The sequence below is a fragment of the Stegostoma tigrinum genome, chromosome 11, assembly GCF_030684315.1.
Source record: "Stegostoma tigrinum isolate sSteTig4 chromosome 11, sSteTig4.hap1, whole genome shotgun sequence".
In the NCBI taxonomy this organism is placed as follows: domain Eukaryota; kingdom Metazoa; phylum Chordata; class Chondrichthyes; order Orectolobiformes; family Stegostomatidae; genus Stegostoma; species Stegostoma tigrinum.
Window position 1 is genome coordinate 53,068,392 of NC_081364.1, and position 14,794 is coordinate 53,083,185.

Here is a 14,794-nt window from a genome sequence, read left to right on the forward strand (position 1 = left end):
CCTCCCATTCTCTACTGTCCCATACTTTTGGTTTTGCCCTGTCACATTCCTTGTTCCCTCTTCAAACTAAACAGCCTCCTTGAGCACAGAGCCCCATCCTCAATAGCAACAGAGCAACCCTTTCCATCCAACTTCCATTCCCTACTCCCAGTGTAAGGATCTAACAAGGATTAACTGTTCTGCAGCAACCTGAATAAATTCAATGGACAGCTCCAGGTAGTTACTGTAGACCCCTGTGCATTCTGTTTGCTGTTCCCCAATTGATGCTACAAGATTCCCTTAGCTGTTTGCAATAGACCAATCCTTGGTCTGTAGTCAGGTCGAGATCTTGGCTGTGAGTGCCACAGAAAACTGACTGAAGCCCTACGCCTGAACTAGGGATGGACTCTGTCCATGACTGGCTGCACTGGCAGCCACTGACAACAATCCTCCTAAACTAACCCTATATACTTTGAGGCATGGTCATTTATTTGAAGCATCATGCAGTGAAATTGCCATATAGACAGAGCTGTTTGTGAGAGATTGAGGTATCACTGTGCATACAGCAAAAAATCCACACTGGATTAATCACTACTAACAAGCTGCCTCACTTTTGAGTACGCAAGTAGGTACTATAAACACCTCTGTTCAAGAAGGGAGGGAGGCAGACAATAGGAAATTATAGGCTGGTTACTGTGATCTCGATTGTTGGTAAGATTTGCGAGTCTGTTGCTAAGAGGAGATTGTGGAGTATTTGATGTGCTTGATAAAATAGGGCAACGTCCATTTGTCTTTGAGAAGGGACGGCTATGCTGGCAAATCTGTTAGAATTCTTTGAGGAGGCAATGAATAAAGTAGACAGAGGAGAACCTGTGGATGTGATCTATCTGGAAGTCTCCTGACAAAGTGCCACACAGGAGGTTGATCTGTAGCCGCCTCCCTTTTTAAATTATGATGTTTACAGTAGCTCCTACAATCAATGCACTGACCAATAAAGGCAAACATACCAAACACCTTCTTTACTTTGTTGTCTACCTGGGACTGCACTTTCAAGGAATTATGAACCTGTACTCGAAGGTGTCTTTGTTCAGCAACACTCCCCAGGACGTAACCATTAAGCTATTGGTCCTGTATGAGTCCTGCCCCAAGTTGCCTTTTTGAAATGCAGCACCACACATTTATCTAAATTAAAGTCCATCTGCTATGCCTCGACCTATTGGCCCATCTGATCTTTGGAAGAAGGAACTGAAGGCATTGTTGCCAAGTTTGCAGATGAAACAAAGACAGGTGGAGGGACAGGTAGTGTTGCGAAAATGGAGAGGCTGCAGAAGGACTTGGCAGGTTAGGAGAATGGGCAAAGAAGTGGCAGATTGAAAGCATGATGTTATGCACTTTGGCAGGAAGAATATAGGCATAGACTATTTTATAAGTAGTGAAAGATTTTGGAAATCTGGGACTTGGGAGTCCTCGTTCAGCATTATTTTAAGGTTAATATGCAGGTTCAGCTGGCAGTTGGGAAGGCATTCATTTCTAGAGGGCTAGAATACAACGGCAGAGATGTACTGCTGATCATGTAGAAGATCTGCACAAATTTTGGAGCCAAACTTTCAAAACAAGTCAATAAATGCACCCAAATCCCAGAAAGACTATAAAATTATTGGTCTATTTCCTTCATAAGCAGTACTTGTTCAGCAGGAAATGGCTCCCTCTTGGTGCAAGAGCAATTAATTACAGTAAGACAAAAATCAGCTTCGAAGGTAAAAACAGGCATAGTTGAAAGTTCCCCAAATCAGTCCAAAAACAAGCACTTCAAATTAGAGACAAAAATGTCAGCACTCGTTGTCTGACGTTATAAAGCAGCAGTCTGATAATTAAAAATATTAGTGAGGCCATCATTATCATTGAATAATTTTCCATCTTGAACTCTAAAAGTGCACGCAAATGAACGTGAAGAGCACGGCAGATACTAAACTGCAATTGACAAAGAAAAAACACACTTCAATAAAAATGCTAAATCAACACACTCACGCTGACATTTCTGTGATAGGTCTATTGCAGTGTCCCAGCTAGCCCCTTGCAAGGTGGAGGGACAACACTTCATTTCTCGCTCAGGCACTTTACAGCACTCAAGGAATCATGAAGTTCAACAAATTCATAACTCTGTCCTTCATTCCCATTACCACCCCAGTGCCTTGCTTGCGTGGGTTTGTTCTCTGTAGAGCTAAACTATTTTGTGCTATTAACTCCTACCATTTCACTTCTTTATCATGATTTGTCCTCACTTTGTCCATTGCTCTGAGGCACATTTTATAATCCGGTCCACATGCTGACTTTCCCCGATTTCTCATATAAAACTCATGTTTTTACTCACTTCAGCCTTGAAGAGTCATCATTTTGGATTGAAACATTTATTCTGTTTATACAGTCATACAGCATGGAAACAGACCCTTTGGTCCGACTTATGCATGCCGAACATGCTCCCAAACTAGATAATCCCACTTGCCTGCATTTGGCTCATATCCATCCAGACTCTTCCTATTCATGTACTTATTCAAATGTCTTTTAACTGTACCTGCATCCACCACTTCCTCTGGCAGTTCACTCCACACACTAACCACTGTGTGAAAACATTGCCCCATGTCCTTTCGAAATCTTTCTCCTCACATCCTAAAAATATGCCCCCTTGTTTTGAACACACCTACCTGAGGAAAAAGGCCTTTGCTATTCACGCTAACTATGCCCCACATGATTTTATAACTCAAGAAGGTTACCCCTCAACCTCCTGTGATCCAGTGAAAGTGGTTACAGCCTATCCTGCCTATTTTTGTAACTCGAACGCTCCATTCGCGGCAACAGACGGTAAAATTTTTCTGAACTCTCTCCAGTTTAATAATATCCTTCCTATAAAGACCAGGACTGCACACAGTACTCCAGAAAGTGCCTCACCAACATCCTGCACAACCTCTCAACATGACACCCCAAGCTCCTACACTCAAAAGGTCTGAGCTGTAAAGCAGAGCATGTTACAACACCTTCTTACCCGGCCTGTATATGTTACTTAAATTTCATAGAATTAGGTATCTTAGGTCTCTCTGTTCTATAACTGCAGATGCTGGCAAACCAGCTGAGATTTTTTTTCCCAGCACTTCCTGTTTCTAATTCAGTAAAAATGTCTATCTGTGCCAGTGTAAGATGTACTGCAGACAACAACTGAAATTCAATATGTCATTACAATCATACTGCCAAAACATTTTAATAGATATTTGTTGCAGGCTCTCTCCAAGAGGAACATGTAAAGAAAGAACATTTCTTGGTTAACCACAGAACATCATTCCCGTTTTGTGAGTGCACAGCATAAAAAGGAGATGATGCCAATGACGATGGGCACTGTCAAGGTCGATGACCACTTTCTTTTTAGAAAAAAAATGCAATGCTCACTAAAATAAAGTTACTTAAATAGGTTTAAATTTCATATTAAATAGTTACTTTATTCATAAAGAAACAAAGATTGTTTTCACCACTGTACACAGGTGCTTAATCATGTCCTCAGGGACAGGCTGTTCTGAGAACACTGGCTCATGTCCTATCATGGCACATGACTAATTTTGAACTTAATAAAAAAAAACTCAAACAAAATGTTAGTCAAACAGTGACATGCAACCACTGCCATCATAAAAACCCAGTTTTTTAAGATTCCTCCATGAAATGTGAACATTGTTGGCTGGGCAAGTGTTTATTGCTTGTCCCTAGGTGCCCTTGAGGAGCTGGTGAGCCACCTTCTTCATTATTATGGAAGGGCTTCCAAGATTTTGACTCAGCAATAGTGAAGGAACAGCAATGCATTTCCAAGCCTCAATGGGAAGGGAATCGTACAGGCATTAGTGTTTGCTCATACCTGCTACCCTTATTTTTCGGTTCCCCTCTTAGTAGAGATGGTCATTGGCAAGTACTTTTCTCACCACACAAATGTCAGTTAATCTTTAGCCAAACCTGGATATTGTTCAGGTCTTGCTGAATTTGGACATGGACTGTTCATATCTGAGGGAGTTGCAAAAAGCACTGAACATTGTGTAATCATCAGCACATATCCCCACATCTGACTTTATTACGAAGGGAAGGTCATTGATAAAGCAGCTGAAGATGGCTAGGCCTAGGACACTACCTTGACAGAACTTCTGCACAGATGTCTTGGAGCTGAGATGATCGACTTCCAACAACCAGAACTACCTTCTTTTTTGCCAGGTATGACTCCAATTAGCAGAGATTATCCCCACTGATTCACATCAACTCCAATTTTGTGAGGGCTCTTTGATGCCACACTCAGTCAAATGCAGCCTTGATGTCAAGGGCAATCACTCACACGTCACGTTTGGAGTTTAGCTCTTTTATGATTGAACCAAAGCTACCATGACATCAGGAGCCGAACAGTCCTGACGGAATCCAACTGGGCATCAGAAAATAGGATATTGCTGAGCAGGTGCTGCTTGACACCATTGTTGATAACATCTCACATCATTTTACTGACAGTCAAGAGGAGACCAATGAGGTGTTAATTAGCTGGGCTGGAGTTGTCCTGCTTTGTGTATACTGGACAGACTTGGGCAATGCAGATGTCCCTGGAACAGCTTGACCAGGAGCGCAACAAGTTCTGGAGCACAAGTCTTTGTAATATTGTCTGAATGCTGTCACAGCACATAGCATTTGAAGTATCCAATGACCATAAGCACTCTTGGTAGAGTGAAGTGAATTGGCTTATGACTAGTATCTGATGCTGGAGACTATTGGAGAAGGCCAAAATGGTTCTTTCACTTGACACTCTGGCTGAAGAATATTACAAATGCTTCAGCCTTCTCTTTTGCATTGATGTACTAGGTTCTCCTATTATTTAGAATGGGGATATTTGGGAGCCTCCACCTCCACTGAGTTGTTTGATTGTCTACCACTATTCACAATTATTGTGGCAGGACTGCATATCTTAGCTTTCATTTGTTAGTAGTGAGATCACTTATCTCTATCATTTGCTACATATGCTGTTTGACACATGAATTGTTTTGTACTTTCAATAATGTCTTTTAAGGGAAAAAATCTGCCATATCCATCTTATCTGTATACATGTGACTCTCAGACCTGTAATGATGTGTTTGAATCTTAACTGCCTTCTGATCAGCCTAGGGACTGACATTAAATATTGGTCTGTATAGCGACCCTCACCTTCCATAAAAATAAGCTATAGGAGCAGTTTGGCCCACTATGCTCTGCCATTTGAACATGGCTGTTATGTTTCTCAACCCCATTCTCCTGCCTTCTCCCTGTAACCCTTGATCTCCTTACTAATGAAGAATCTATCGAGCTCTGTCTTTACACTCACTGACTTCCACAGCCCTGTACAGCAATGAGTCCCACAGATTAACCTCCATCTGGCTGAAGGCATTTCTCCTAATCTCAGTTCTAATGGGCTGTTGCTTCATTCTGAGGCTGTGCCCATGGGTGCCCGTCTCTTATTCAAGCGGAAACACTTGCTCCACACCCAATCTATTCAGGCCTGAGTATTCTCAAGTTTAAATGAGATCCCCCTGCATCTTTCTAAACTCCACTGAGCAGAGACCCAGTCCTTAACTGCTCCTCGTATCTAATGAGCAAAAAGAGAATGTATAACTATAATGTGCACGGAATTCCAGCTCAGAAAAGGTTCATAAACCTAATTTTCAGCTTCATGGTTTCTATACAACACTCACTTAGTCGTGTTTTCCTTTACGTAGCAGCATTTACTAACTAAAGCATTAAGTTGAATTACTACAATTCAAACTCCAGTCTCCATACTGAATGCCTAGAACATGTCCTGTTTCCTGTGGAATTAAAATAATGTTGTATACTGCACAGTGATAGGACATCACAAGTTAATTTCTGGTGAATGTATAATCAGTTCCAAGCAATTAAAAGGTACATGTACCAAAATAAGGCAATTATCAACAAAACGCAACACAAAAGCTGACGTTTCAGGCTTAGATCCTCCCTCATCTGATCTTCATCATTGGTCTAGGCCCAAAACATCTGCTTTTGTGCTAAGATGCTGCTTGGCCTGCAGGGTTCATCAAGCTCCACACTTTGTTATCTCGGATTCTCCAGCATCTGCAGTTCCCATTATCTCTGATACAACTCTTCATGTCTTAATTAAAAAGCAAAACAAATCCCTTTCAGATATGTTTGAAATTAGCATCTTTCAGTCATGAATTTTCTGAGTAACCTAAAAATGTAGTCGTTACTATTCTGTAAATATGAGCCTTGATGGCATGTTTTGGTCATTTTAAGACAGACCATGGGTCGCAGTCAGGGCAATGAGTTTTGACAATGTAAAATCTTAATGGGGAGAAAAATAGCTCAAAAAAGACTTTGGCATAAGTATGGGCAATGATCAATGACAAGTTAGCTCATTACATAGTTTTAAAGCTGATGCGTTATGCTCACGTGTAAGATACCATCCAGCTCTGCTGAATGCACAAGAGGGCAAAATAGTGAATGGATATATAAAAGTTGAATCACAAAGATAAAAAGGTACTGTTCCTTGAACTTAAGTGGAGCTTTATTAGAATACTGTAACAGGCCATTGACAATCAAAATTAACATGTGACCAAGGAGAGAATTAAAACGACAAGCAACAGGAAGCTCAGTGTCTTAGACACAAACTATGTGAAAAAGTGGCCTGTAAAGCAGGTACACACAGTCTGTTTGCTCTCTCTAGTTCAGAATAGACTCAACTAGGAATAGAAATACAATATACTAAATTGAAAGAAAGTGACCATTTCACCTGGGGCGTTTGTAGCCTTGGACAGTGAATAAAGGTCAAAGGGCAGATTCTGCAGCTCCTATGCTTTCATGGAAAGATACCTCGGAGAAGAGAAGAGAAGGGTCACTAGGCCTGACTGTGCTGTAGAGGGAGCAGTTCCTATGGAATTCTCAAAAGAGAGAGAAAAGGAAAATGTAATTGGTGGTTGCATCATGCTGGAGCTGGCAATCCATTGAATACAGAAGGTGGTATGTGGAAGATAAAGGGAAGGGGAAACTGGTCTGGGACAGAAGGGTAGGGGTGAGAGCAACAATGTGTGAAATGGATTGGACATTGGAGAGATAGATAAATATTTATTCAGTGGATTAAGTCAGAAGAATTAAATTAGGTTCCCTAGTGATCATTTGAACACTAACACTGACCATTCAGTCGACAAAGATTTCCTCTTCCATTATGATTAGGAATCATTGGAAACATGACTTAAAAAGTCAGAGTAAGATGATACCCAATATTATGAACATAAACAATTAATTCACTTTTAAAATGTACATGTAATAACAATTACATCTTTCTTAAAGGGTTGTAGGGGTGGGTGTAGTTGGGGTGATGATTATTTTTACATTTCCTCTTTAGTGCAATGGGCATTATCTCTAGAAATTAAAAGTTGCAACTTGAAGACATTATTTAAATACAACTTTCTTAGAGAATGATCAAACTATATATTGAATAATAACATAAGCTTTGTTGCTCAGCTAAGAAGCAAATTTAGAATTAAAATTTGAGGCAACCTATTTTGCTGTAACTGCTGGATTAATATGGGCAAAACAAACATTGCTTTCAGAAATGCAAAAAGCACAAATATTTTGAAAGATGAAATACATCGAAAACAAGAAGTGCTGGAAACAAAGGGATAGAGGATCAAGTTGTTTAAAATAATACAGCTAACAGAAGAACAATACACAGAGCTTACACACTTGCTGTGCTTTGAAAAAGACTTAATGCAAAAACAATGCAAACACACCCCTCCCACCCTTAGCTTCTCGGGTGCACTTACTCAGATCTTCGCCGGCCTTCCATACCATCAGGCATAAAGAGCTTGACTGTCGATACTATGCACCCATGAGTAACTAAAAACAAACATTTAAAAATCAGTACAGTAACACAGAACAGAGTACCAAAACATAAATAAGAAATAAAATGTACTACTCATATGGGAATTCTTTGATATTGCAAATTAAAATTGGCAGTTTAAGTGACTTTGCCTAATAGACAGATACTTGCTATCAACACAAAGTTGAAATTAGGTAACACTTATTTCCTCTTTATTATATTGCATTAGTTACAGAGAATGGTCATTCTTCTTCCTTCCTGTCACTGAAGGATTGCAGTCACTTTTAGAACAGGGTAGGAAAAGTAAAGGGAGGTAATAAAAGATTCTCAAGAACTCTGCAGAAAGAAAAGAATCCAATACTGATTTCAGTGGTCAGGTGGAAGGATGGGGGGGGGGGGGGGGGGGGGGTTATGATTTAGTGCAGATGTAAATCTTGGTTAGAAAAAAAATGTTTTAAGAGGAACTTGAATTCGGTGATACAAAATGACTATGATTCCCAGAATGGAAAGCGGCGGAGGGCTTTCAAAAAAGAGAATATGCAAAACAGATGGCTCGGACAGGTGGATCTGAGGTTATTTCTTTTTTATGAGACTGAAGGAGATTATAAACAGTCTGTGGGATGGCTAGGGAACAAGTGAAGCATGATGCAGCATCTTAAAGAGAATGCTTAAACTGTTAAATTTAATGTCTACACTGTTTCTCTTCTCTTGAAGACCAGTAAGGGAAGTGGTGATGGGATCCATAACAAGTGCAAGATAAAATAGTGCCATATGGAGAAATAGTGGAGAAGGAGGAGAGTTTGTAAGTAGATAATTTATGTAGAATGTAGCAGTAGCAAAAGTACAGATGTACAGAGTTGGTGGGAGTAGACACCAAATTAGTGCTGATTGAGGCAAACTGTTCCAGTAATTACTGGAAATAGAGTTTAAAACTCTCTTTGCTTAAAACTATACACCATTTAATTCAGCCTGGGGTGGTAAACAGCTGGCCATCAAAATGGATTGAATGGCAAGGGAGCTGGAGCTGCTCGGAAAATGTCCTGGTCACCTAACAATCCCATCCTTTCCGATCACGCCAGAACATCTCTGGTTTTAATGTTATCACCATTATGGCTGTGTCTTTAGCTGCCAAGGGTACAATGTACGGAACACCCCTCATTAACTTTCTGCCTCTAACTCTCTTTCAAGGTATTCCTTAGAATCAAATCTTTTCACCAAATGTTTGTCATCTGCCTGAACCTGAGAGGGAGATGTTAAGTGTCAGATTTTAATTCACAGCACTCCTTTGAAGTAGCTTGTGAAACTGTATTAGCAGTGCTGAGTAAAATAGAGTATGCTGCTGCTTTAATGGTGGAGGAAGACACAAATATTATTGGCCTTACTGTTCAAAAGCAGGACATTTTATTTACCGATCAATTAGTCAGTCAGAAGCATGACAGCAAAAACTGGCAACTGCACAGATAGTTTCAATTTATATTCACACATTGATCTGGAGATCATTTAATATCAATTCCAATTTGCAGTGAGGATGGCTGGTGATCTCTAAGTACCATCTTCCTTTCATCCCTTTTCATCCTGTAGTTTACTGTGGTCAGCCAATAGCCTATTGTGCTAGGGGTCACAACCTTGCATCCCAGCATTCTCAAAGTCCAGAAAAAGGTTCAGGGAGCCTGCAAATTGCTTTGTCTAATCAGTAATCTTCCTGTGTAGTGAGGCAATCGGAATTGTCTCAGATACAAAGATTTTGCATATGCAGGATTTTCCATTGGTGGATTCCACTTGCAACATAAATCAGCTAACGTCTCTACAAATTATTGGCACCGACAGATTTCTCTTAGTAAGCTTATCCTAAACTGGTTTCTACTTTCACATATGTGATGCACCTACTTCTTTAGGCCAGTCAATGATACAGAGTAAGTTAGAACATCTTGAAATCAAAATTAAAGTGGTGTCAGTCAATCAACCAGTGTTGCTAATGGTGAGGTACAGATCCTGGAACTTGAACTCACTCTGACCAAGCTGTATTACTCGTCCAATGACTTTTGTCATCCAGTTGAATTCCAAAGGACAAAGTCACCTTTGATGGGAAGTCCAAGTTTTAAAAACATAAGACTGTCAAAATTAAGGAAATATGAAGATGTGAATTGAATTCTGGCATTTTTTAATGACAGAAGACATACTTCAACTGCAGTGTATTATTCCTGCACAAATGTTGTACAATTAATCTTGGAATTAGAGTGGTTTAATTTATCAAGTATGCAACCCTGTGCCATCTAAATCAAAAAGGAAATATTTAGAAAGTACAAAGTCAGGAAACTGGGGAAAACACAGTCAGATGACGATCAAGCAGACTGATTTGATGTCAGAAGATAGTTTTGCAATGCGCTGTCACACATCTAAATGATAATGACTTTGAATCCACAAATAATTAATAGGTTCCATTTGCTCACCTGCATTTGGCATGTAGGAAATAGGAAATAAAAGACATTTCCGTTTGCAAAATAGTGAAAACAACACAACGTCAGGCAACACTTTTGAAGTGTTGAATAATCAGAAATGAGCTAGACAAACTGCATGCAATTTGGAAAGAATAGGTTGGAGCACTGACTACAATGCATTCTGGTATGGTGCCAAAAAAAAAGCCATACCTTATGTTGCTTGGACACATTGTTTTTCAACCAGGATGCAACAGTTGCAAAATATATTGAACCAGGTCTTTGCAATGCACTCAACACTATGTTAATGATCCTAATCATACTGTTCAGAGTTGTCATCTTGCACCTCTGGAGAACTCTGAATTTGAACTCAAGTCTCCTGGTCCAGAGGTAGGGACGCCACTACTGCACCACAACAGCACTAATTAATCCTAATTTTAGCAAATACTCAGCAATGAATGCCAGCATTTCTTTTTCCCACTTTGCGAAGAAGCAAATGCAGACTGCAATTCCATGCCCATGTCCAAGTTGGCTAGACAGAAGCAGTATACTTGTCATATATTTCCTTCTGGGGGAAGGGACATCTTTTGGTAATAAAATAAAACAGAATTTGTCAAAAAGTAAAGAATGGTGTGTAATGAAATTAACTTGCATATGTATATTCTTCGAAATGAACACATCAAATACATCTATGCAAGGTCAGGCAACTTTTGTTTTGTTCCTGGTGTGAAAGAATTTACGCATTCAAAAGTAAACTGCAAGTCTGGAAAATTCCTGCCTTGACTGGGTGGGTGACTGTGTATAGCCGTGTTCCTCCATTATTTTATTCAAAGAAATAAATACTGACTTTGATATAATAACAGCTCATCTTCTTGGCCTCTCCGACAAATGGAAAACTTACTTTTTCCCCAGAAGTCAAGAGGGAGATATGTGCTGAACACCACTGAGGTGCAAAGCATTTTGGGGAAAATACAAAATCTAAACTGTTACTTTCCAACCCATCAAAACCTTGAAAACAGCCCAGTGGCAATTCATCAGACAGTTCCTCGAAAATTAAGTCCAGTGAAAAGCTACAGGACACATTTTATGTGAAACTGCCAATGATTTTAGCTTTGCTACTTCTGCAGCAAAACTTTTCACATTAAGGAAGTAATACAAAGTAGAAATATGTTCTTAGATGTATTCTAACTTTATACAGAAAAACAGCATGTTATGGATACCCTCAGAAACAAAAAACCGAAGTCTGACAGCTCACAATCTAGTATCAGTGAGTGACAGAGAAAGAATGGGACAGAGTGAGAAACAGAGCAAGAAAGTAAGATGGTTTACACAAGTGAATGTGTGCTCTTGCAAGAATGAGCCCATCTGGAAGCATAAGAGTGATCAGGGGAATTCAGGAGAAAGCACAGAGGAATGCAATGAAGCACAGGGAGTGAAAGGGAGAATGGGAGACTGAGACGGGGTAAGACAGACAATGAGAGGGAGGGTGTCAGAGTGATTAAGTGAAAGAGTAAGAATAAGTGAGTTAGAGGGATGGAGCAAGTATGCATGTGAGAGAGTAAGTGAGCAGATGGGAGAATGAGAGAGGGAAATGGAGCAAGTTAGAGAAGGTGTGCGCAGGAGTGTGAGTAAATGTCTGTATGTGTGAGTAAGGTATGGGTGAGACACTGAAAGAGAGAGAGAACATGTGGAAGTGTTGAATCAGGGTAGAGGGAGAAAGTGACTGCAGAGGCAGGGAAGAATGCATGCATGCGTATATGAAGGGGAACGAGAGTTGATGGTGTGTTCAGGAGCGACAGCAAATGATTGTGCGATGGGGAGAAGGACAGTGAATGAACACATGTGAAGGTTGGAGTTAGAATGAATGCATGCTTGTGTGAAGGAATTAGAGCAAGAATGTATGTGGGAGTGAGATTCTGTGTATATGTGTGGGAGTCAGTGAGACAGCAGAAGAGCCTGAGTGGGTGAAATCATGACAGAGTCTAAGAGTGGGAATGAGAACAAGTATGAAGTGTGAGTGAGAGAAAGCATGCAAGAGTGAGTTTATATTGAAGTGAAAGTAAGCTTGTGAGATCTGTGCACAGAAATGTGAGTGAAAGTGTGGCGAGCGAGAGAGATTGCATCTGGGAGATTGAAACGGAGTGTGGAAGAATGAGTATGAGGCGAGAGCTTGTGTATGTAGGTATGAGAAGGTGAATAGAGATTTATAAAATCCTGAGAAGCATGGATAGGGTAAATAGGCAAGGACTTTTCCCTGAAGTGGGGGAAAGAGTCCAAAACTACAGGGCATTGGTTTAAGGTGTCAAGAGGAAAATATAAAAAAGGGCCTAAGGGGCAACTCTTTCACGCAAACGTTGGTGCATGTATGGAAATGAGCTGCCAAAGGAAGTGGTGAAGGCTGATTCAAATGTTGTAACTATAAAGGTAGCTGAACAGGCATATGAATGGGAAAGGTTTAGAGGGATATGGGCCAAATGCTGGCAAATGGGATCAGATTATTTAGGACATCTGGCTGGCCTGGACGAGTTGGGATGAAGGGTCTGTTTCCTTGCTGTTCATCTCTATGACTCTATTCACACATGAGCCTAATTCAGTTAGCCAGGCAACACCTACACATCCCCTCCTCCACCTCCCTAAAAATGTTTTAGCAATTCAGGCTGTTATAAGAGGAAACTTGGACTGAAAGGTAATTCATCTCTGACCAGGCTTTCATTAAAATTATGCTGAAGTCAGTTTGAAGTGTGCACAAGGTCACCATTAATTAACTCCATCTCTTTAACTTGATCTAGTTCTCATCCCTTTCCCTGGGGATCAGGACTTGGGGACTTGTCTATTTCTCTACTTTTGCATCTTAACTGAGGAAGTGCTACTTGCACTTTTTTAAAAACAGCTTTAGCAATGACACGGTTCTTTAAATTATCAATTTATTGCTTGTTTTTTTTTTGAGATTCATGTTTACTGTTGGATCAAACCTTTTCCTTTTCAAAATTTGATTAGCGACACCTGTATAAGAAAAAAATTGAACTTTAAAGTATTGGCAAAGATCTGTAGCTCAGGTCGTGGATGAGTTTGTTGACTTGCTCACCGAGCCAGCTTGTTTTTGTTCAGACATTTTGTCACCATGCTAGGTGACATCATCAACAGAGCTGCCGCTGAAGTGATGTTATTCTACTCCACTTGGAGTGACAGTGATTACTGTCAATTCTGGTTTTGATCTGTATGGGTTTATACAGGGGGTCCAAAGCTATACATTTGTTGATTGAAGTATGGGTAGAGCACCATGCCTCTAGGAATTGCTGTGCGTGTCTACGTTTGGCTCGGGCTACTAGGGTTACTTTGTCCCAGTTAAACTGATGGCCTTCATTGTCTGAATGTACAATTGCGATGCAATCTTGAAAATCAGGTGATAGAGGCCAGGTCCTCAGAGCAGAAAGGGAATTAGATTCATGAAATTAACTCAGATGGCGTAGTGGATAGGAAAATTGGATTGAAGAAGATTACTGCTTCAGAGACTCAGCACTTTGAAAATACATCAACTGCGTTAGTGAGGCTCTTGGTACACAGCTAAGGGGAATTCAAAACAGGACAGTGGTACGGCGAGTGGAAGATAATAGTAAAAATGTTTGTGGGTAGGGATCAAAGAGATACAAAGTACCTGTTACAGGAGAAATAAAAAGGAGACATTTCAAGCCATCAGAAGGGGGGGAGACAGGAGAAGGCAGCCAAAGGGGACCAAAGGTAAACAAAAGGCAAGATCGAATACAACAGCCAGAATGTACAGGAGAGGTGACATTTTTCTTCATGTTGTTCATGAGATGTGGGGGCTGCTGGCAAGTCCAGTATTTACCACCTTTCCCTCATTGACCTGGAGGACGTGATAATGAGCTGCTGACTTGAATCGGCACAGTTCTTCAGGGTGTCAGAGCACCCACAATGCTGTTGTAATGATACTTGGTTTGTAATATAGGTTTGATTGGGAAATAAGTAGAACTAATAAAGGTAGGACATGCATTGGCACAAAGATAAAGATTCATGTCGGACTTAATAATTAAAACCACCACTGCAGTTGGTAGGAAAAACCAGAAAGGACTGTCTTGAAATTAGGCCACATTTAGAAAGGGATATGGAGATGACATAAATATGCTGTTAGTTAGTAGTACTTGGCCCTGACAAAAACATATAAACATTAGTTTAATCACTGGAGAAAGACATGGTAACATGACACCTAAGGGAGAAAGTATGATGTTAATTGCAAGAGGGATACTAAAACCATCCAACTGATAAGAGATGGCAAAGGTCTTTATCACATACATACCACTAGACAACATTCAAAGAATGAGAAATGAAATATATACAATTAACAATTCTTTTAGGATTTAAAAAAAAGTGACATAAAAAAAGGAATGCCAATGCGAGTGTACGAAAGAAAGGCAGGACATAACCAGTGGTGTTTCACAAGGATCTGCATTGTAGAGTCACAGAATCG

General features: G+C 40.2%; 1 protein-coding gene across 24 annotated transcripts in view; it reads right to left on the reverse strand.

Annotated features, from left to right (window-relative positions):
- The window catches only part of slmapa (sarcolemma associated protein a), a 293,580-nt gene that overhangs the window by 210,408 nt on the left and 68,378 nt on the right, over positions 1-14,794 (reverse strand). For all 24 annotated transcript variants that reach the window (XM_048548186.2, XM_048548190.2, XM_048548184.2 and 21 more), the window contains exon 3: positions 7,818-7,890. In XM_048548186.2, coding sequence (XP_048404143.1) covers positions 7,818-7,890 — 73 coding nt within the window. The remainder of the gene's footprint in view (positions 1-7,817; positions 7,891-14,794) is intronic.